Raw genomic sequence first — 20,103 nt, 5'->3', positions numbered from 1 at the left:
CAGCGGCATCTGACAGCAGTTCCCCCCTCCGGAACCTCTCTCATCGGCTTGTCCCTTCGGGTCGCCTGCTCCTGTGTTGGCTCCGTGTCTAAAGCCCCTGACACCTCCAGCCAGGCTCAGTCTTCTGACTCTCTCTCTCTCTGCGCTGACCTGTCTCCTGGCTTTGACCACCACCCAGACGCTGATGATGTCTCCGTCACGCAGCCTCCTGCTGTCCCTGAACTCAACTCAAATACAGCCAATTCTCTATGGTATTTCCACTTGGATACCTAACGGGCTCCTCAAACGTCAGCATACCATGTGCAAAACCAAACTCCTGGTTTCTACTTCACCCTCCCTCCGGCATGCTCCTTTTCCCCAGCCATCCCACCCATCAGCCACTCCTGCTGGCTCTACTTGAGACCCAGAACCTGAGCTTTTTCACCGCTTCACCCCATACACACCAGCTTCATCCCCTCCCGGGTCACGGCCCTCTCCTTGTCCCCACCCTCCCCCAGCCCATTCTCCATGGAGGCCTTGAAAATAAGTCGTTGCCATCACTCCTCTGCTCAGAACCCTCCACGGCGCAGGTCTCACTGAGTCAAAGTCCAGGCGCTTGTGGAGGCCAACAGGCCCAGAGATTCCAACTTCATGCTGCCCTCCTTCTCGGCCACTCTGTGCGGCCACAGTGCCTCCTGGCCGTTCCTCCCTCCTCAGGGCCTGACGTGCTTTCTTCTCTATCTCAAAGGATCACATACACACACACACACACACACACCCCTTACCTGTCTGCCCCACTAAGATAAGCAGAGGGCAGGGACTTGTTTGGTTAGCTACCATATTCCCAAGACTGTAAGCCCAGGTTACTGTTGATTGGCACTGGGCTGAGTGAATCAATGAGCACTGAATGCAGCTCCCAAACTCACCGCCCTGGAGGGGGATGGGCCGTGCCAGAGGGGCTGACTCTCAGGTTCCACTCCTCTGTCTCCTGAGTGTGTGTTGTCCTGCACCCGGAGGCCCTGTGGGACGGGACTGAGGCCAGGCAGCACAGCAGGACCCACATGGGGCCAGCGTGCCTCCGCACTGCTGACCGCTGCTCCTCGCAGAGCAGGATTAATGATAATCCCTGCCATTCGTCCAGCACATTCCAGCTCACCAAGTGCTGCTGTACCTGGTACTGCATCTGGGCCATACACCTGCCCACACGCAGGGCAGAGTGGGGACTGAGGTTCCCATCATAAAAGAGACAACTCCGAGGTCCCCAAGGTGAAGTTCTGGCCTGAGCTGCACAGGAAGTGGCTGAGCAGGGCACTGGGCCTGGCCCCTTCCCACTGGGCCTGCGCCTGTGTCCTGCCCAGAGCAGTTTTCACCCAGTGAGACCTCTCGGGCAGGTGGGCATGTTTCTATTCTCTGAACAAGCTACTGAGTAAAAAAACACGAATCATTTATTCTTTGGTTGTCTACACAGACACTTAAATACTGTATCACTGTCACGCGGCTGCCTGAGCAGGCACCCCGTGGTGGCTGAGCCTGCGTCCTGAGCCCTCAGCCGTGTCGAGGGTAGCAGGCCACCCTGCCATGTCCACTCCAAGAGCAGTAGCACCGTGCGGGCGGCTGTGAGCAGGGTCCTTTCGCTGGGCAGCAGATGTAAGTGCCCACAGCTCCGTGGCGCCCAGCGGCCAGCCAGTCCAGGCCGCAGGCCAGAGTTTCCCACGGCGGGTCTAATCGCCAGTCCACGGTGAGCTGGACATGGTCAGAGCTCGTCCTTGTGCCCTGACTCACTGCTGGGGACAGATTCCTCTGCAGGTTGGGGGGGCCCCTGCGGCGCTTCCTGGGGCTGCTCCTGGGGGAGGTCCATCTCTTCTGGGCTGAAGAGCATCTTCACCAGGTCGTCGGCCTGTACCCTGTCCTGCAAGGACAAACCCCTGCTACTCAGAGAGGCCTCTGGACCAGGTACTCACCGCTCAGGGGCTACTTCCTCAGTGGCCTCTGAGCTCATCTCCTTCCCAACAGGTCCTGCTCTCTGGGCAAAGCCAGCTGAGGTGGTGCGCAAAGAGGAAGCAAGAACCAGAGTCATTCCCCATCGTCCCCCGCCCTGAAGCCCCATTACAAGTGGGGAAGAAGGGACAGGGAGGAGGAGGCAGTGACCAGGATGACACAGGGCACCTTCCATGTCTAAGCCATCGGCAAGGGACTAGGAGAGGCGGAAGCAGAACAAGGGCCCTTCCAGGGCATTGCAGCACCGGCTGCCCTCACCCGCTCGCTGTGTCTAGCGTCCAAAGTGAACCACAGGGCGATGGCACAGCGCTGCCCCCTGGTGACGGCCTTCACTCCGTGCGGGTTTTCGGTGCCCGAGGAAAAGCCCACGGCCCTTCCGCACTGGGGCTGCACCTCTGCCTGAAGGGCACAAAGGGGAACACAGGACAGACTGACCTGCCTTCAGAAGGGACATGGGGTCCTTAGTGTCCACGCGTGAGGGTGGCTCCTCAGCCCAGCTTCCCAAAGACCAGGCTAACGAGCAAAGGTGACCAGAGGAGCGACCAGCACAGCAAAGCCCCCTGGTTGGGCAGGGGAGCGCTGGCCACTAGAAGACCAGGTGGCTGTTCTGCCCTGCACTGAGGGTTTCTGTCTCTCAGGGATGGGGACAAGGAAACACTCACTGTTACGGTCTTGGCATCCAGTTCAGTGAAATAAAAGTTTCCTCCATCGAAGTCTCCATTTAGGTAAAGAATGGCACTGGGAAAGGCAGAGAGAATCTCAACACAGACTTTCTCCTCCTCCCGCTCCCCAGACAACCCACAGGTCCAGTGCCTTCATCTCCAAGTGCTCTCAACCAGCAGCTAGAGGGGCCTTTCATAGGAAGAAAGCCTTCTAGAGCCTTCTTTGAAGCCTCACAAATGACTCCAACCGTCCCATCCCTACCCCCTAGCCCCAGAGAATCCACCATGCCCTTCTCTGGGGGACTTCTGCACCAAGTCCACCTCTTCCTGTCCTCATCACACTACACTGTGATGGTTTCCTTGCTGTCTGGCTTCCTATCCAGAGGGTCTGGGGACAAGGGATTGGACTCTGGGAACAGCCGCTCCCAAACCTGTGTGTATGTATAACTGTTGGGGGAGGGGGCAAAGAGCAGTGCATGGGGGCTCAAGAGGGCGAGCGGGCACCTGTAGTCCCGGAAGGTGTAGGCAGGGGGCTCCTTGATGCACACGAGGGCCTCGGCGTTCAGGATGCAGTTGTCCACGTGGACCGGGTGGCTACTGTCCTTCCTCTCAGCCTGTGTCTCTGGGATCCAAGTGACACGTTAGCGCTGAGGTGCCTCAGGAGATATCACAGCTCTCCCACTGGCATGGCAGGGGGCGGGGGGTGCTTCCCAAAATGAGTCTGGGTCCTGGGAATACCCAGTGAACAAGCGGGTCTGCAGCTGAGCTGTATCAGCCCAGGGGTCAGGACAGAATCACATGCGTGCCCAATCCCATCACTGAGAATCACTGGCCTCACCAAACTCTCGAGTGTAGCTCCCCACCATTTGGCTTCTGAGGCCCTCACCAGCCTGATCTGATTGCTCCCCTTTAACCTCACTCTCCAGAATAGCAGCTTTTCTTAGTTCCCCAACGGCCGGGTTGCTCAATGTTCCTTCGCACATCCTGTTCTCTCTGGCTTGAACAACCCTGTGCGCTCAACTGCTATTCATCCTGCACAACTATCATCACCTCCTCCAGAAAGCCCACCTGACTGCCCAGGTAGAACGACTGTAACTGCCTCGGCTGTATTATCACACTAGGCTGCCACTTATTTGGTTACTTCCTCAGCATCCAGTCAGGGCCCGGGCATGGCATGTGCTTAGCGAAGGCTGCAGGGGTGAAAGAGGCCCACCTTCGATGGCGGTGCGGCACACCAGGTGGGAGTAGGAGAAGTAGAGGGGGGTGTCCAGGCGGAAGTAGGACTCCATGACACGCCGCACTTTCTCTGTCACGTTGTAGTACAGGTGGGCACTCTGCAGAGGAACTTTCCCTTCCTGTCCCAGCTGCCAAGGAGACCAGTGGTCAGCTGCCCTGAAGGCCCCTTGTGGACCAACAGGGACCTGAGGCCCCAGGCTCCTCATCCCTATATCAAAGGTGCAGTCTCTCTGCTTCCCACGCACAACACCCCAACGTTTGCCGCTTTCCCCGGCTCTCATAATTCTCTTTAAGAATAATTTGTGCACGTCACGCAGAAGTGCGGGCCCCTGGAGTCAGCGTTCTTCAGAAAGCGCTCACAGCTTTGGATATTGGTCTTATCCTGTTTGCCTCATCTTATTACTCTTGGTCTAACAGCCAAAATTCCAAAGTGAAACTCACTCAGCTTAATTTACCCTCTCTCCACGGCAGCTGGAATGTGGACAGGAGACATCTTTAACCTTTTCTCCCACCATCCCCAGTTCCTGCCCCAAACCTGGCCTCCCCTCCCCCTTCCCTCACTCTAGAACACTGAGCACTGACTCTACCTTGAGGGCTTTGAAGACAGTGACGCCATAGAACTTTTCGTTGGGGGTGTGTGGGGAGGTTTGGCCCCGGTAGCCATCACCTGATGTTGCTGCTGCCTACAAGCCCAAAAACAGGTGGAGTCAGCCAGGGCAGTTGACCACCTCTTCTCAGGCCACCTCGGGGGCACTGAGTCGGGGAAGCCCGGCTCTGGGGAGAAGGTGTGGTCACTGGTCCCTCACGTTGGTCAGCCTCTGCAGCTCCCGGCACTCATCATCAGAGATCAAGCCATCCATGACCACCCGCTGGGAGCCATTCAGGACTTTGGAGTTCATGGTGAGATGGATGCCTTCATAGAGCAGGGGGCCACCTGCAAAGCAATGACAAGACTGGGCTAAATCCAGCAGCCACTCTGTGCAGAGACTCCATCAGATACTGCTTCCCTGTAAAGAACAGAAATTCCAGTTGTTTCCTGTTCACCAGAGAAATCTCCCATTTGGTCACTTCCAAGGGCTAGAACTTGGAGCTGAAAGACGGGAGAGCCAAGTCCTGGTCCTCGCTCTACTCCTGACCAGCTGCTGGCTCTTTAGGCCTTTACATTCCTAAAACGAGCTCCTGGATCAGAAAGAACTGGGTTTGACTCCTGCATTAATGAGCTGTGTGACATTGGCAAGTTACTTAACCTCCCTGAGTCTTAATTTTCTGATCTGTAAAGTGGCATCTACCTCATGTGATGTCTGTTTGATATAAATAAAAATACAAATTAAATCCTTAGCATACTTGGCACAAAGTATATGCTCCAAAGTTTAGCTACCATCATCATCACCATCATTTATTTAATATGAGGATCTTACAATCTGCCCAACCCACCTCCTGGGGAGTGAAGAGAATCAAGACAAATACCGCTGAAAGCACTTAGAAAACAAAGGAAATTGGACACATTCTTTTCACATGCCAGTCTTGTTACTAGTAAATTAATCCCTTTTTGTAGAGCAAAGCCCAGTGCTTCTCCTATTTCGCAGGAGTCTCTCTGTGCTGGGAACATACTAAAGACTCAACCCAACTCCACCTATTTACTGAGACCGCAACATGCTAGGTGAGGCAAGGGGTTAACTCCTGCAGACAGCACCTGTTTCAACAATTACACAAACAACCAGCATACTACAGACCTTGTGAAAACACAAAGAATTTCAACAGAAAGGGGGAGGGAGTCCCAATTCGCCAGGGTAGGCATTGCAGGGTGTACCTGAGCCGCCTCACAGGCGGAGATGAGAGGAAGTAGCTTAGGGTGAGGGACGGGCATGAACAAAGATTTGTGGGCAAAGAGAGGATCCAGGAACAGGAGCAGTCCAGGTGGGAGGGGAGAAGAACATAGGGTTAAAAATCAGAATCCCTGTGTTTGGAAGACTGATCTGACCCTGGTGTGGAAAAAGGCAAGGACAGACAGGAAGAGGGAAGACAAGGGCAGACAGGAGGTGCTGGGCCTGAAGCAGGTTTGAGGCAGTGGGAAAAGAAAAAGGCTGGGGTGAGAGGAGAAACAGCAGAGTCATGGGTAGGCCTCGGGGGAAGGAGGGGATGGCCTCGGGGGCAAGGAGGGGAGAACCAGAGGAGACCTGCAGATTTTGAGGCTTGGTGACAGGACTTTGGGAGAAAACAGTTTGGAAGCAGTGAAACGGTAAGTTTTGCCCTATGAATACTTACTAAACTAGTGTCACTGTGACAAGAGTCTAATTTCTTTCACAAAAGCCAATTCTCAGTGCCCTTCCCAGATGGAAGTCCTGTTGGAGAGTCAGGAGGGACACCGAGGCAAGGTGAGGCCTGGTCCACGACGGCTTAGATCCTGAGCTGGCTCACTGTGAGCTTGGCACATCCAGGGCGCATCCCGCTAGTGTGGGGCAGCTGCCTTGCTGCCTCCACGACAGCCACAGGGCCCTGAGCTCTGTCCTCTCACCTTCCCGGGTCAGCCTGCTCACATCCAGCGACTCCTTGGTCTTCTCTTCCACAAGCGTCTCAATCTCCTTCATCAGGTTTCCAATCTCCTGGGAGATGCGGGCGGCTGTTTCCCGTTCAGACCTGTGAGCACAGCTGCTCTGAGGACTGGATTCTGGGTCTGGCCCCGGCTCCCACCCCAACTTCCCAGATTGGACCTGCCCACCCCTGGCCAGGAGTTCACATCTGCCTGGGCTCAGAAGCCTCAGTGCTTCCTCAGACCGATCCAAGCATGCAGTTCTTCAAGGTCCTCACTTCTGTTTCTCTTGTAATCTCTTGGGAATCACCTCTTCTGGAGTCCATGAGTCCTAAGGGCAGATAGGGAAAAATTAACAGTGTAGGGTGACCTACTTAAGCTTCCAGGTCTTGATGCATAGAACAGGGTCTACAGAGAAGCTTCCTTATCACCTTCGTGGTCCCAGGAGATGAAGTGAGAGGTCTATGAACTCTAGTCACCTCTGGCTAGCTGCCCAGAATTCCCCTTTGTCGTTTTCTGTCTCTCATCCATGGGTTTCAAGATCCCATGTTTGGCTCACTCCCTGGAGTCACACAGCACACCACTTACCCGCATCCCTTGCCCCCTCACACTCCCCCACCCCCCCAGCTGCTGTGCCCTGGCTCACCGGATCAACAAAGGGAATTCCAAAAACATCATAAGCAAAGAAAAGCAGTTCTTTCTCCAGCAGGCTTCGCTGTCGGTACTCCTGGGCGCTCTGAAGAAACAAAGTAGAAGAAAGTCCTGGAACTTGGCCCTGTCCGTTAACTCTCGGGGTGCCCTGGGCTTTCTACCCGTCACTCCCACTGTGACCCGAGGCTCCTCTCCGTCACTAGTGTGTCAGTTCCCCAGTCTGGGACCAAGTCTCACTGCTGTGCTCACAGGCTCCTCCTGCAAGGCTCAGGAAGAACCTCTGAGGGCGGCATAACCAGGCTTCCCTTGAAGGGGAAAAGCCCCCTTTCTCCCCCCAAAATCCCCATTAATCTCCAAGACAGAAAATCTGATGATTCTCTGGAGACGTGAAAATGCTTCTCAAAGGAGAGTTCCTTCTTGATTTCTGCAGCTTAGTGCTCAGAAAGGAAACCTCAGGAAGTGAATACTTGACTGTTACTCTCTGCATCCTTATAGATCGATTCTATTATCCTCATTCACCTTTGAGATCGATACTATTATCCTCATTCTACAGATGAAGACACCGAGAAGCAGAGGGGATAGACGATTTACTTTAGGGGACACTTTAGGAAACGGGACCTGCATTCAAACCTTGGTCTTTCCAATCCTAAAGCCCATGTGCTTTTCATTACACCACTGCCTCCCTCAGACTCGGGACAGACCATGCCCCTCCCTGGAGATGGGCAGCTGCAGCAAGAGCAGCGGCTCTGGCATCTGGCCTTCCCACAAGTGCTCACAGTAGGGCTTACCCAGGGCAGGGAGACTAAGTACCTTCTGGGTCACATCTTTCCCTAGGTGCCCTGCTAGTCTCCAAGCAGCAGAAGGAAGGAAAAGGAAAAGAAGACATCGTCAGTTGAAATAAATGATGAGGGCAGTAAGGACAATGTTACTGGTGTCAATGAGTCCTATACCATCTACTACTATATTTACCCAAGAGGAAGGTGGGAATTTCCTCCTGCAGAATTTAAGTGATTGGCTTCCTTTATCAAGTGCTAGACACCAAGCTAGATATGTTATCTCATCTAACCCTCCCAATAGTTGTATGAGGCTGCTAGGGAGCAGATCCCCCTTCTACCATTTATTCATTCCGCACCCATCTACTGTGTCAGGAACTGAGCCAGCGCTGGGATAAAACAAGGAGACAGATTTCGGTCAGCACTACCAGCCATTCGCCACTGTGCAAGTTAACGTATCTCTTGGTGCCTACATGTCCTCATCTCTAAAATGGAAAGAACAGCGCCTACCTCACAGGGTGGCGGTGATGATTAAGTGAGATGAGGAGTGTAAGGCACCCAGCACAGCGCTTGGCTCAACAAATGCTAGTCACCTTCTTCCCAGAAGGGGAGTTCTAGTTAAAAATGGTAGTTTGACCATATGAGCTTATTTCCCTCTCTATCTCAGACTCACTAATATGACCGTAAAATAAAGAAAGAAAGAAAAGAAAGATAGGGACTAGAAGTGCCATCTCAAATCCAGACGGTCACCATCTAGTGGCCAAAGAGGACAACTACAAGGTAACCCTCTCCCTGTGGGAGGGGATGGCCAGGTTCCAAAGCTAGGAAGAACCTTGGTATTTTTCTTCAGGGTAGGCTGGTGACCCCACCCTCGCCGAGTTTTTTGAGAATCAACGGAAATAAAAGCCGTGAAAGAATTTTGTAAGCTATAAGATGCCACAGGCATTTGAAAGGTGGTGATTTTCAATAGTGAGCGCCACAACAACCAGGATGGGAAGGCTGTTACTACCACATCATCTACTTCCTTCTCCCAGGGACCAGAGGAAGAATGAGCTCCCCGGGCTGGAGTGCGGCAGAGGAAAGCCTCCCGTGTGTCCCCGGGTTAGGTGGACAGCACCATGCATGTGTCTCCCGAGCTGGAGCTTGCTGCCTAATTAGGTAGGAAGAGGAGGGAGGAGTGAAAACACCCCACCTCCTGCCATCTAGTCAGTTCCCCTCTTGTAGCCACTGCCTCACTCAGGCCTCTTGGCTCCTCTTTGCACCCCCACAGTAGCTTCCAGCTGGTCTCCTGCTTCCAGCACATTCCCATTCTGAGTCATTCACCGTCACATCCGGTCAGGCTACTGCTTAAAACCACTGTCTGCCTCATGGGACAGAGTCCAAGGTCCTGGTGGGGCACTCAAGACCCCTTAAAATCTGACCCTCCCCGGCCTCATCTCTGGTAATTCTCCATTACCACCTTTCATTGATATGGGACAATTGTCCATGTTTGCACATGCTGCTCTCTGTCTGAAAGGATCTTTCCTGCTTCATTCACTGACTGAGTTTTGTTGTTTTTGTTTTTGTTTTTTTAAATGTATTTTTACTGATTTCAGAGAGGAAGGGAGAGGGAGAGAAAGATAGAAACATCAATGATAAGAGAGAATCATTGATTGGCTGCCTCCTGCATATCCCCTACTGGGGATTGAGCCTGAAACCCAGGCACGTGCCCTTGACTGGACTCAAACCCGGGACCTTTCAGTCAGCAAGCCGATGCTCTATCCACTGAGCCAAACCAGCCAGGGCTCACTAACTGAGTTTATTATTATTATTATTAATTATTATTATTTTAAAAATATTTTTATTGATTTCAGAGAGGAAGGGAGAGGGAGAGAGAGATAGAAACATCAATGATGAGAGAGAATCATTGCTCTGCTGCCTCCTGCACGCCCCCTACTGGGGATTGAGGCTGAAACCCCAGCATGTGCCCTTGACTGGAATCAAACCGGGGACCCTTCAGTCCAAAGGCCAACGCTCTATCCACTGAGCCCAACCAGCCAGGGCTCACTGACTGAGTTTTTTAAAACCAAATGTCAACAGCACTTTTATGAAGCATTCCCTGACTCACCAGCTGGCTGCTTTTCCTCCCTGCTTCCACTGGAGCTTGTACTCACTATCTACTATTATATGCACTAGAGTTCTACAGATTTTGGTTTACATGTCTTTCTGTACCAGCAATGCCCTAAGGTGTGTTTTAGATGGCATTGAAAAAGACATGAGAGTAATACATTTACAACTAAAAGAAATCCACAGAGTATCAACAGCCATGAAAAGAAACATCAGTCTTCTCCCACTCCTGACCTGTAGGCCCAGGCCTCAGGGGTAATCCCGATGAACAGTTTTTTATCAGTCTGTACAGAAAGATTACAATTTAAAATTTAAAGCATATATATGTATTAAAAAAATAAATAGGATTTCATATATTTATTTATTTTAGATATTTTTTTTTCTTTACTTAAAATCATATCACGGGAGATCATTTCATATTGGTGCAGAGCAATCTGCTCATGCAATACAATAGTCTTGTAGGTCACTGAATGAGTGTATCATAATTTATTTAACCAGTCTCCAAATTGATGGTAGTTAGCCTGCTTCCAGTCTTTTGCATTTAGCAGGAATGTTCTGGTGCACATCTGCGCATACTTAGCTTTGCATGCCTGTTCAGTACAGCCGCAAGGTAAATCTCTGCAGTCCCATTGCTGGTTAAATGAACAGTCCAATTTACAGTCCCACCAACAGTGTAGGAGTGTGCCTGCTTTCTCACCCCCTATTTTCTCTAATATATTTGCTGTATAGATAACTGAGTGGCCTCTAGAGTAACTGTTGCTATTTACTCTTTTTTGACAAAGTGAAAAACTGGGCCAAAGTTACAGCCATTTTTACACACACTGTAGATGGGGTGGGAGAGGCCAGTAAGGACACAGGTGATTGAAAGCCACAGTGATAAGACACCAGTTTCAGGAGGTGGCTGAGTTTGGAGGTGAAGAAACCAGCCACCTGCTACATGTGTTCCAGCACAAGACCCCTGTGATGCTACCCGTGCACACAATACTTTGTACACACTTGTACCAGGCCTGTCAGCTCACTATCTTATTTGACCCTCATACTCATTCTGTGTTGAAGACAGAACAAGAGCCATAATCCCATTTTATAGAGGAAGAAACAGATGCAGAGGGGCAATGCAGAGTGCCTATGATCTCCATGATGTGCTGAAGATCACGCGGCTAGTAAGTGGAGGAGCAAGGATTTGAGTACAGACTAGTGACTTCAAATACACCTCAAACACCCTAGCTAGTTTGGCTCAGTGGATAGAGCATCGGCCTATGGACTGAAGGGTCCCAGGTTCAATTCCAGTCAAGGGTACATGCCTGGGTTGTGGGCTCAATCCCTAGTGGGGGGTGTGCAGGAGGCAGTCGATCAATGATTCTCTCTCATCACTGATGTTTCTATCTTTCTCTCCCTCTCCTTTCCTCTCTGAAATCAACAAAAATATATTTTTTAAAAAAACCAACAAAACATCTCATTGCTCTGGGCTCAGGAAGGAAAGGGTCCAGGTTCTGTGCAAGGCATATACACAAATATCAAGGTTTATAGTATCAAATTCAGTAAGTTAGAAACAGCAAACTTTTCGTGTTTTTAATTATAAATATAATACCCATTCTTTGCAGGAAATTTAGAAAACATAAATAAGCGAAATACAAAAATCACCCATAATTCTACTACCCAGAAAAAACCATTGCTAACATTTTGGTGCGTTTCATTTTGGTCACTGCATTCCATAGACTTTTCTCCTTGTTTTGGAGGGAGATGGAAATAATGCCAAAAGAGGGAGAGATCAGACAGTGGCAGAAAGAAGAAGGGATGGAGAGGAAAATGGAGACGGAAAGCGTGTGAGTGAAAAAAAGCATGATGTTAAAAATGATAAATCTTGGCCAAGTGGTATCAAGTCTCAAAGTAGGGGGTGCCAAAAAGGGGAAAGGCGTGCTGCTTTGCTGTTCTGCTTTTCTTTGGCAACTCAGAGAACATGCATCTGGGCCCAGATCATGCTAATTAATTATGCTAGTTAGGGCTCCAGCAGCTTCTCCATGCTTCCCTTGCTCCCTTATTCTCTCAGTGACAATTGCTTAGTGCACTCCCAGCCGCCCAGGCCCCCTGTCCCCACCGTGCACAAGCAGTGCCAGCTCCCCTCCTCCACCCCACTCTGCCCTCTGGTCTGGGTTCAGCTGGAACGTCTCTCACCTCTCGGGGGCCAATGGATCTGGCTTGCTCTTCCCCAAGCATGGCGGTATAGTAGGCCAGATTCTGGTTCATCACCTCATCATTGGGGAAGAAGAGGAGATAGGTCTTCGCACATTCAATAGCCTGTGTATAATTCCCAACTGCAAAGGGAAAGAAAAATGGCTTTGAAAGGTCTAATTCTGGGTGCCAGGAACCACCAGTGTTCATTCTCAGCACAGATTTGGGGGAAGACCTAGAAGAATAATATTGAAACAAAAGAATTTGAATCCTCTGTGTGCCCACATTTTAAAAAATTCACAAGTAATTCAAACGCTGGCCTCCAAATTAGACCAACTTCAGGAATATTCCTGTCTTCCTACTTTCTTTTCCCTATGGATTTTCAGAAGAGAGGGGAAGATAATAGCAAATTGCCTCTTGGTTGGTATGTGTTAGTTTATAGTTGAACTATAAACATCATATACTCAGGAATATGCTGTAATGCTTAGCACATAGTAGGAAGTCAGTAAAGATCTGCTGACTTGCTTTTCTGGATATTGATAGACACACACACACACGATCACACACCTGCCCCAGAGCATCAGTGCTACACAAGGAGGAGGGCTGAGAAATGTCCTGTGAGCTGGTTTAAATGTCCTATGAGCTGGTTGTCCTAGCCTTGCTGTAACAATTCAGTTGCAAAATTAGATTATAAATGTCATGGAAGGGATGAGAGGGAGTCCTAGAGCCTTCCTCTTCCAGCTTTCCAGGCTGCTGGTATGGGCTTCCTTGGCTGTGGCTTGTGACACATCACCCAGGGATCACCTGGCAGGGTGTCTTCCAGAGCCACAGAGAGAAGCCAAATGAGTTGAAGCACAGCCTATACAAGCCCTGCCTGCCTTGCTTTCGGCTTCTGACTCAAAAGCAGCAAAGAGGAAAGTCGGCCTTACTGTTATAGTAGGCAAACTGCAGATAATTATAGTGCGACGGGAGGAAGTCTTCAAAGGGCTTCTCTCGACTTGGGTGGGAAGCCAGCTCCGTGACACAGTTCTGCTTGCAGCTGAGGACCTGGATGTAATGATCTGAGAAGAATCAAAGAGGGGGAATAAGGTCAATCTTCAGGTCTCAAATTCCGGTTAAGATGAACAAATTCACGCGGAAGCAACTGCCTGTCCGATTCCCAGATTTAAGAGATTTAGAAATGAGAGTGAAGATGCTGTGCGTGTGTTATCACAACACCATCCTTAGAGCTGAGGTAGGGTTGAGGGCTGGGCTCTGAGCAGCGCACCTGTGATGGCCTGGAAGAGGTCAGCGTTGTACTCCAGGTAGTTGTAGCCGTCATAGTCATAGGGTCCTTCGCAGAGGGCCCGGCACTCCTCCTCCGCCACAAAGTACTGCTGCAGCGCCGCCTCGAGGTGGGGCACGGCTTCCTGTGGTTGCTCCTCTGAGTAGAGTCGCACTCCCAGTCGGAACTGGTCCTACTGGGAGGAAGCAGTACCCAATGCAGGCCAGATGGCCTCTCTCCTACTCCCCCCGCCCCCATCTTCATGAGGGTCCTCATTTCTTGCTCATCTCAGGTTATGAATGGAAAGGATGGCCGCCATATAATGAAGACCTTTTGTAAATGGTCTTGACTTGCTTCATTTGAAATTTAAAAGCATTTAACCAGATCTAGATGAAAGATGTGGGAGTTGTCATTTGTTTCACTTTTCTGTTGCGCTAAAGTTTTCAAAATAAAAGTTAAATGAAAAACAATTTAATTCTTAAATGTTAGAATGTGGTCTGCAGCGATGACAGCAATCTTCCCAGCAGTGAGGGACTTGGGCACTGCAAGCAGCTGATTACAGACTCTGCTTTTGCTGTCTGTGGGACACAGCTCCCATTCCTGTGGACAACAACCATTTTCATTTGTCACAGAATCACTAAAAAAAACCAACCCCAGACCTGTGTGTAGGTGTATAATTTAAAACTGTGTATGGCTGTAGAATGTACTAGGTGTACGCAGTTTACTTTTACAAGAAAAACCTACATAACAAAAAAGTTGTGACTAGTAGATTAAGACAATCTCTGCATGATATGGACTATCATACAGCCATTAAAATTGTGTTTTAAAAGAAAATTTGAAGACGTGAGAAAAGGCTCATGATACAATGTTAGTTCAAAAAGGATGATGAAAAATACACACAGAATATGACATCAAATTATGTTTTAAAATCACATACAGAAGACTTAAAATATAGGCCAAAATATCAACTACTGGTTTTCCTAAGATGGCAGTATTATAAATGATTAGTTTCTGTTTTATACTTCACTGCAATTTTCTAATGGTATACAACAAACAGACATTACTTCTGCAATCAGAAAACAGCCCTAGTAAGTATCACTGTAATAAAAAGTAAGAAGGAGATAAAGTTCTTCACCATATGAGGTTTGGCCTCAAGATCCTTGAAGTCAGCCTCCTTCACCCCAGACATGGTCTGGTAATAGTCTAGGTTCTGACGCATCTCCATGTGCTCAGGATTGCCCACGAAGAAGGTGTGTGCTGCGGCTACGGCTTTCTCCAACTTGTTTATCTAAGAATGAAGCACAAGAACACGATTCTCACATCCAAACCCTGAAGGTCTGTGTCCACATGTGCTGTCCACAGTAAACAGGAAATCGCAGCCTTCCTGAGCCTTCCATTCAGTGTGCCCCGCCCCTGTCCGCCCCAGAAAACACCTATGGCAGGAACTACATACCAGAGATTAGAAGCACAAGGCCCTGGGCAGATTTTCAGTTATTCCCCAAATCAGGATTAGGGGCGCTCCAAATTACAGGAGGTAATGCTTCAACAGTGTAAACATTCTATTTTATTTTATTTTATTTTTTTTTAATTTTTTAAAATATATTTTATTGATTTTTTGTAGAGAGGAAGGGAGAGGGATAGAAAGTTTAGAAACATCGATGAGAGAGAAACATGGATCAGCTGCCTCCTGCACACCCCCTTACTGGGGATGTGCCCACAACCAAGGCACATGCCCTTGGCCAGAATCGAACCTGGGACCTTTCAGTCCACAGGCCGAAGCTTTATCCACTGAGCCAAACCGGTTAGGGAAACATTCTATTTTAAAACAAAGGTCATATTGTAGAAGGAACACTATAGAAGACTGACTGCTCAAATAATGTATTCTCAAGATTTACATGTACTGACTGAGCTGAAGAAAATCCAAGGCTTTAAGAATTTATTTAAGGTTAGAGGAGAAAGAGCAGTTAACAATCAGACCATGTCTAAGAAAGGATATGCTTAGAAAAAGTGTCTAGTTTGTTAATCCTCACCTGAGGATATTTTTCCTTTTTTTTTTTTTTAAAGAGAGAGAAGGGAGGGAGAGAGACAGAGAAACATTGATGTGAGAGAGAGAGGCACACGCAACTGGTTGCCTCCAGCACGCCCCGATCGGGGGGCCAGGGATCCAGCCTGCAACCTGCAACTGAGGCACGTGCCCTTGACCAGAATCAAACCCCGGGGTTTCTGGGACCCTACAGTTCAAGGACCAACACTCTATCAACCCATGAGCCAAAATGCCCAGGGCAAAAAAGTGTGGGTTTTTTTGCATAAAATGACACATTCAAGGAAAAGGTGGGTGGCTGACAAATACTAAGGTCCTCTACAACAAGCATGTCAAACTCGCAGCCTGCGGGCCCCATGCAGCCCACAACAAATATTTTTGCTGTGCAGCCAATATAACGGTATGTAAGGAACGTTTAAAAAAAATATTTTATTGATTTTTTACAGAGAGGAAGGGAGAGGGAAAGAGAGTTAGAAACATCGATGAGAGAGAAGCATCGATCAGCTGCCTCCTGCACACCCCCTACTGGGGATGTGCCTGCAACCAAGGTACATGCCCTTGACTAGACTCAAACCTGGGACCCTTAAGTCCGCAGGCCAATGCTCTATCCACTGAGCCAAACCAGTCAGGGCTGTAAGAAACATTTTAATAAAAATTTTGTAACTTAATTTTTACAATATCCTGTTATATATAATCCTATATAATAAAAGGGTAATAAGCAAATTGCCCCTAACAGCGGGTGACCAGGAACAACCGGTCACTATGATGTGCACTGACCACCAGGAGGCAGACATTCAACGCAGGAGCTGCCCTTTGGTGGTCAGTGCGCTCCCACGGGGAGCTCCGCTTAGCCCAAGCCGGGCTGACGGCTGCAAGCGCAGCGGCAGTGGTGGGAGCTTCTCCCGCCTCCTCCGCAGTGCTAAGGATGTCTGACTGAGGCTTAGGCCCAATCCCCCAGGGAGCGGGCCTAAGCTGGCAGGTGGACATCCCCCGAGGGCTCTAGGGCTGCCAGAGGGATGTCTGACTGCCAGCTTAGGCCCAATCCCCTGGGGGGCGGGCCTAAACTGGTAGGTGAACATCCCCCAGTGGTCCTGGACTGCGAGAGGGCACAGGCTGTGATGGGGGATCCCCCCAAGAACACAAATTTTCATGCACCGGGCCTCTAGTTATTAATAACGAATTACAATGTTTGCTAATGACTGATAATTATAATCATGTTGCATTCATTTCCCTTACGTACCTTATGTGCAGGCACACCATTTTTCTCCACTAATACTAGCAGCGAATATTTTAGCAGCCAATTGCCATGTCATTAGTCTTGTACTGACCTGTTTGGTGCGCAACAGGAAATATTTTGCTTTTGGAGAACAAGAAAAATAGGTTTATTTGTGTTATGCTTATTAATTTGTGCCGTTATTCAGTGTCTGGTAAGTTAATGTTCAAGAAAATATTAATTTTTATTAAAATGTTCTATTATTTTATGTTAACGATTACTCATTTATTTCAGCCCTTTGTATTCAGCATGTCTCCATCAAAATAAACCTATGTTTCTTTTTTTTTTTAATATATTTTATTGATTTTTTACAGAGAAGAAAGGAGAGGGATAGAGAGCTAGAAACATCGATGAGAGAGAAACATCGATATGCTGCCTCCTGCACACCCCCTACTGGGGATGTGCCCGCAACCAAGGCACATGCCCCTGACCGGAATCGAACCCGGGACCCTTCAGTCCGCAGGCCGACGCTCTATCCACTGAGCCAAACCGGTTTCGGCATAAACCTATGTTTCTGTGAAAATTGAAGCTTTTGTTTTTTTGTGGCCCACATCAACTTAAACCTTGCTTTTTTGGCCCATGTTAGCCTTTGAGTTTGACATGCTTGCTCTACAACATCCAGGCATGGCATCTTCAGACTCAAAATCCAGGACTCATGAGGTTATACAAATATCTGAGGGGAAGGGGGGCAGGGATGTGCTACAAGCCACAATAATGTCCATAGCAATGGACTCCAGCATATCAAAGTTACACAGGTTCATATGTAGAATCCAAACTAAATCACTGATGATTTAATGATTAACTAATGGGCAAATGAATTTAAAAATGCAAAGTATTTAAAATGTCAAGGGGGGGAAAGGGAGACATGTGTAATACTCTTTGTAATACTTTAAGAAATAAAAATAAATAAAATAAAATAAAATAAAGCCTGTAACCTTAAAATAGTGGTGACCCAAGGTCAATAATCCCCATCTCTGGACCTCAGTTCCCTTAATTATAAAATCATAAATTCTTTTAAGTCCATTCCTTTTATGGGTTTATTCTCCCTCCCATCTTTCAGCATTGCCCTTGCTTTCTCTATTCTCCCCCATTTCCTCACTCCATCCCCAACCCTTTAGTTTCCTTCTCTCATGTGAACAACTGCACTCATCCCCTAATGGTTCGCCCTGCCACCACTTTCTCCTTCGCCAAGGCTTATTCACATGGCTTCCAGGGTCAGCATTCTAAAACCCACTTCTGATGATGGCTCCCTGAAGCCTACAGAATTCTCTTCCCAGTCTGGCCTCACTCTACCTGGAACAGGGTGCTCTCCTCTAGCAATATCTAGAATCAGCTTCAAATGTCACCTCTTTTTTTTTCACATATTTTTAAATTGATTTCAGAGAGGAAGGGAGAGGGAGAGAGAGACAGAAACATCAATGATGAGAGAGAATCATTGATTGGTTGCCTCCTGGAGGCCCCCTACTGGGGATGGAGCCTGCAACCCCCGGGCATATGCCCTTGACTGGAATCGAACCTGGGACCTTTCAGTCCGCAGGTTGATGCTCTATCCATTGAGCCACACCAGCTAGGGCTTTTTTTCAAGTCTCTCTAATTTCTCTGAGACAAAGATAGATCTCCCTCCTCTGTGCTCCCACAGCCCTATGTACATATCATTTCAGTACCCCTCATGATAGTGATTCTTAACAGCAAAGCAAGACAAACAAAAAACCATAAAGTCTAGCATTTTAATTACTTGCAGAAGAACTGGAATGTAGTAGGTATTCAATAAATGTTTGTCAAAGACTTTTAAAAAGTGCTGTTAAGTGACATGACTAAAGATAGCCCAACTGTTTTGGTTTCAAACCCAGCACTCTTCTGCGTAATTAGGAGGAACGGGGCAGAACTGTGTACACAAAACATTTGTGGAGACGTGGAAATCTGCGGTTCCAAAGGTTTTCTAAGTCTCTCTTCAGGTTGAATTTAAAGTCTATCAAACCATGGACATAACAGATATAAAGCACAGCTCCTTCTTTTTTCACCCAATAAAATGGGGCTAATAAGTAGTACCTACCTTACAGGATATAGCCAGGATCTGGGCATATGAATTAATAAACGCAAAGTATTTAAAATAGTGCTGAAAGTATGTGTTGGTTATCATCATCACCATCATCATCATCATCAGGCAGGCCAGGAGTGCTCCAAATCCATGTATACTTGGACTTAAGGCACTCTGGAATTCCTAAAGTTACTCATTTCTTTGGAAACCTGACAGACTCGCCAGAGGGTCCCCCACAGGGAGGGGCCAGACAGCCCCTACTGGCGACGTGGCAACCTCACGTCTTAGAGAAAGCGGTGGCACTCAGGCAGCAGGAAAAGCATCACTGAAAAACGAACCGGAAGGAAGATCGTGTAGAAAGGTCCGGGCTTCTCTCTCGGACAACTACAATGAAATCAGGGTGAGAAACCCAAGCTGCCACTTTGGGTCCCTTTAGGAAGCCTGTCGGGGAAACACGGGCCACGTTTCGGTTGATGGGTTCCCTAACTCCAGGCTGGACCTTTGGGGCTACCATCTGACTATGCGAAGCGGGCTAGGCAGGTCTCCCAGCAGGGTCCTCGCCCTCCCTGGGTCTGAGGAGAGCTCTCGGGCCGAGACCACCTTCCCTCTCTGCGGATCCTTCCCGGGCCCCCCGCCAAGTTCCCCCGGGTCGCCTTCACCTACGCCCAGAAGAACCCCAGCCAGCGGACAGGTCTGCACCTTGAAGTAGGCGACCTGCAGGTAGTTGTAGGGGCTCCGCTTGTGGAACTCCAACTCCAGCTCCTCGCTGAGCGAGTGGGCGCCCGGCGGTCCCAGGCAGCGGCGCAGACAGGCAGCGCGGCGCAACAGGCCCCCGAAGAAGCGCAGATCGTGCAGGGCAGCGCCCGAGGCCTGCGTCAGGCTCGGGGGCGAGTCGGAGTCCAGCTCCCACGGGAAGTCGGCGGCGCACCGGGTGCGGCAGCGCAGGCGGAGGGCGCGCAGGGCGGCCCGCGAGCGCAGCGCCCGCTCCATGCTCAGTACCACCCCGGGCCAATCCCCGCGCGCGTAGGCCGCGGTCCCCTCGGCAAAGAGCAGATCCGGCGCCAACATGTCCCACTCTGCCTCGGATTCGGCATGGGCTCGGGAGGCAGCGGCGGCGACGGCCAACAGTGTGGTCAGCAGCTTCAACACGCGTGCCGCCATCACCTCCTCAGACCTAACCAGACAGCTCGCCACCCGCCACGGAGACCCGAGTCCCACCCCCAGGCAGCTCCGCCCCGCCCCGCCTGAAGCCCCGCCCCCAGGCTGGGCGCTGCGAGTACCGAAGGCTTGCAGGGCTCCACCCCTTAGCGGAACCCTCTGCGTCACTTGGAGTCCCGCCTCCGAGCTCCGCATCTCGGACGCCATTGGCCGGGGACCACGGAA

General features: G+C 49.6%; 1 protein-coding gene across 3 annotated transcripts; it reads right to left on the bottom strand.

The window, feature by feature from the left end:
• Nucleotides 1–1,402: 1,402 nt before the first annotated feature.
• On the bottom strand, nt 1,403–19,940 carry P3H1 (prolyl 3-hydroxylase 1). 3 transcript variants are annotated; one of them, XM_036350953.1, is made up of 15 exons: nt 19,420–19,940; nt 14,504–14,656; nt 13,372–13,561; nt 13,034–13,165; nt 12,108–12,247; nt 7,052–7,141; nt 6,684–6,736; nt 6,391–6,512; nt 4,682–4,809; nt 4,463–4,558; nt 3,853–4,003; nt 3,144–3,261; nt 2,640–2,715; nt 2,236–2,376; nt 1,403–1,888 (listed from the first exon to the last, which is right to left on the bottom strand). In XM_036350953.1, exons 1-15 carry the CDS (start codon nt 19,879–19,881, stop codon nt 1,733–1,735), a joined length of 2,208 nt encoding a protein of 735 aa, XP_036206846.1. In that variant the 5' UTR covers nt 19,882–19,940; the 3' UTR covers nt 1,403–1,732. The 3 variants fall into 3 exon arrangements, with proteins under 3 accessions (XP_036206846.1, XP_036206848.1, XP_036206847.1); XM_036350955.1 differs by lacking the exon at nt 2,236–2,376; XM_036350954.1 differs by lacking the exon at nt 7,052–7,141.
• Nucleotides 19,941–20,103: the final 163 nt, after the last annotated feature.

The sequence above is a fragment of the Myotis myotis genome, unplaced genomic scaffold (genome assembly GCF_014108235.1).
Source record: "Myotis myotis isolate mMyoMyo1 unplaced genomic scaffold, mMyoMyo1.p scaffold_m19_p_2, whole genome shotgun sequence".
Taxonomy (NCBI): Eukaryota; Metazoa; Chordata; class Mammalia; order Chiroptera; family Vespertilionidae; genus Myotis; species Myotis myotis.
This window is presented reverse-complemented; position numbering and strand designations above follow the sequence as displayed.

Coding starts and splice junctions, on each gene's coding strand:
- P3H1 (XM_036350953.1), bottom strand. CDS start 19,881: ATGGCGGCACGCGTGTTGAAGCTGCTGACCACACTGTTGGCCGTCGCC. Junction 13,562..14,503: donor TTGAGGCCAAACCTCATATG/GTGAAGAACTTT, acceptor TCCTCCCAGTAG/GACCAGTTCCGACTGGGAGT. Junction 13,166..13,371: donor CCTCTTCCAGGCCATCACAG/GTGCGCTGCTCA, acceptor GATTCTTCTCAG/ATCATTACATCCAGGTCCTC.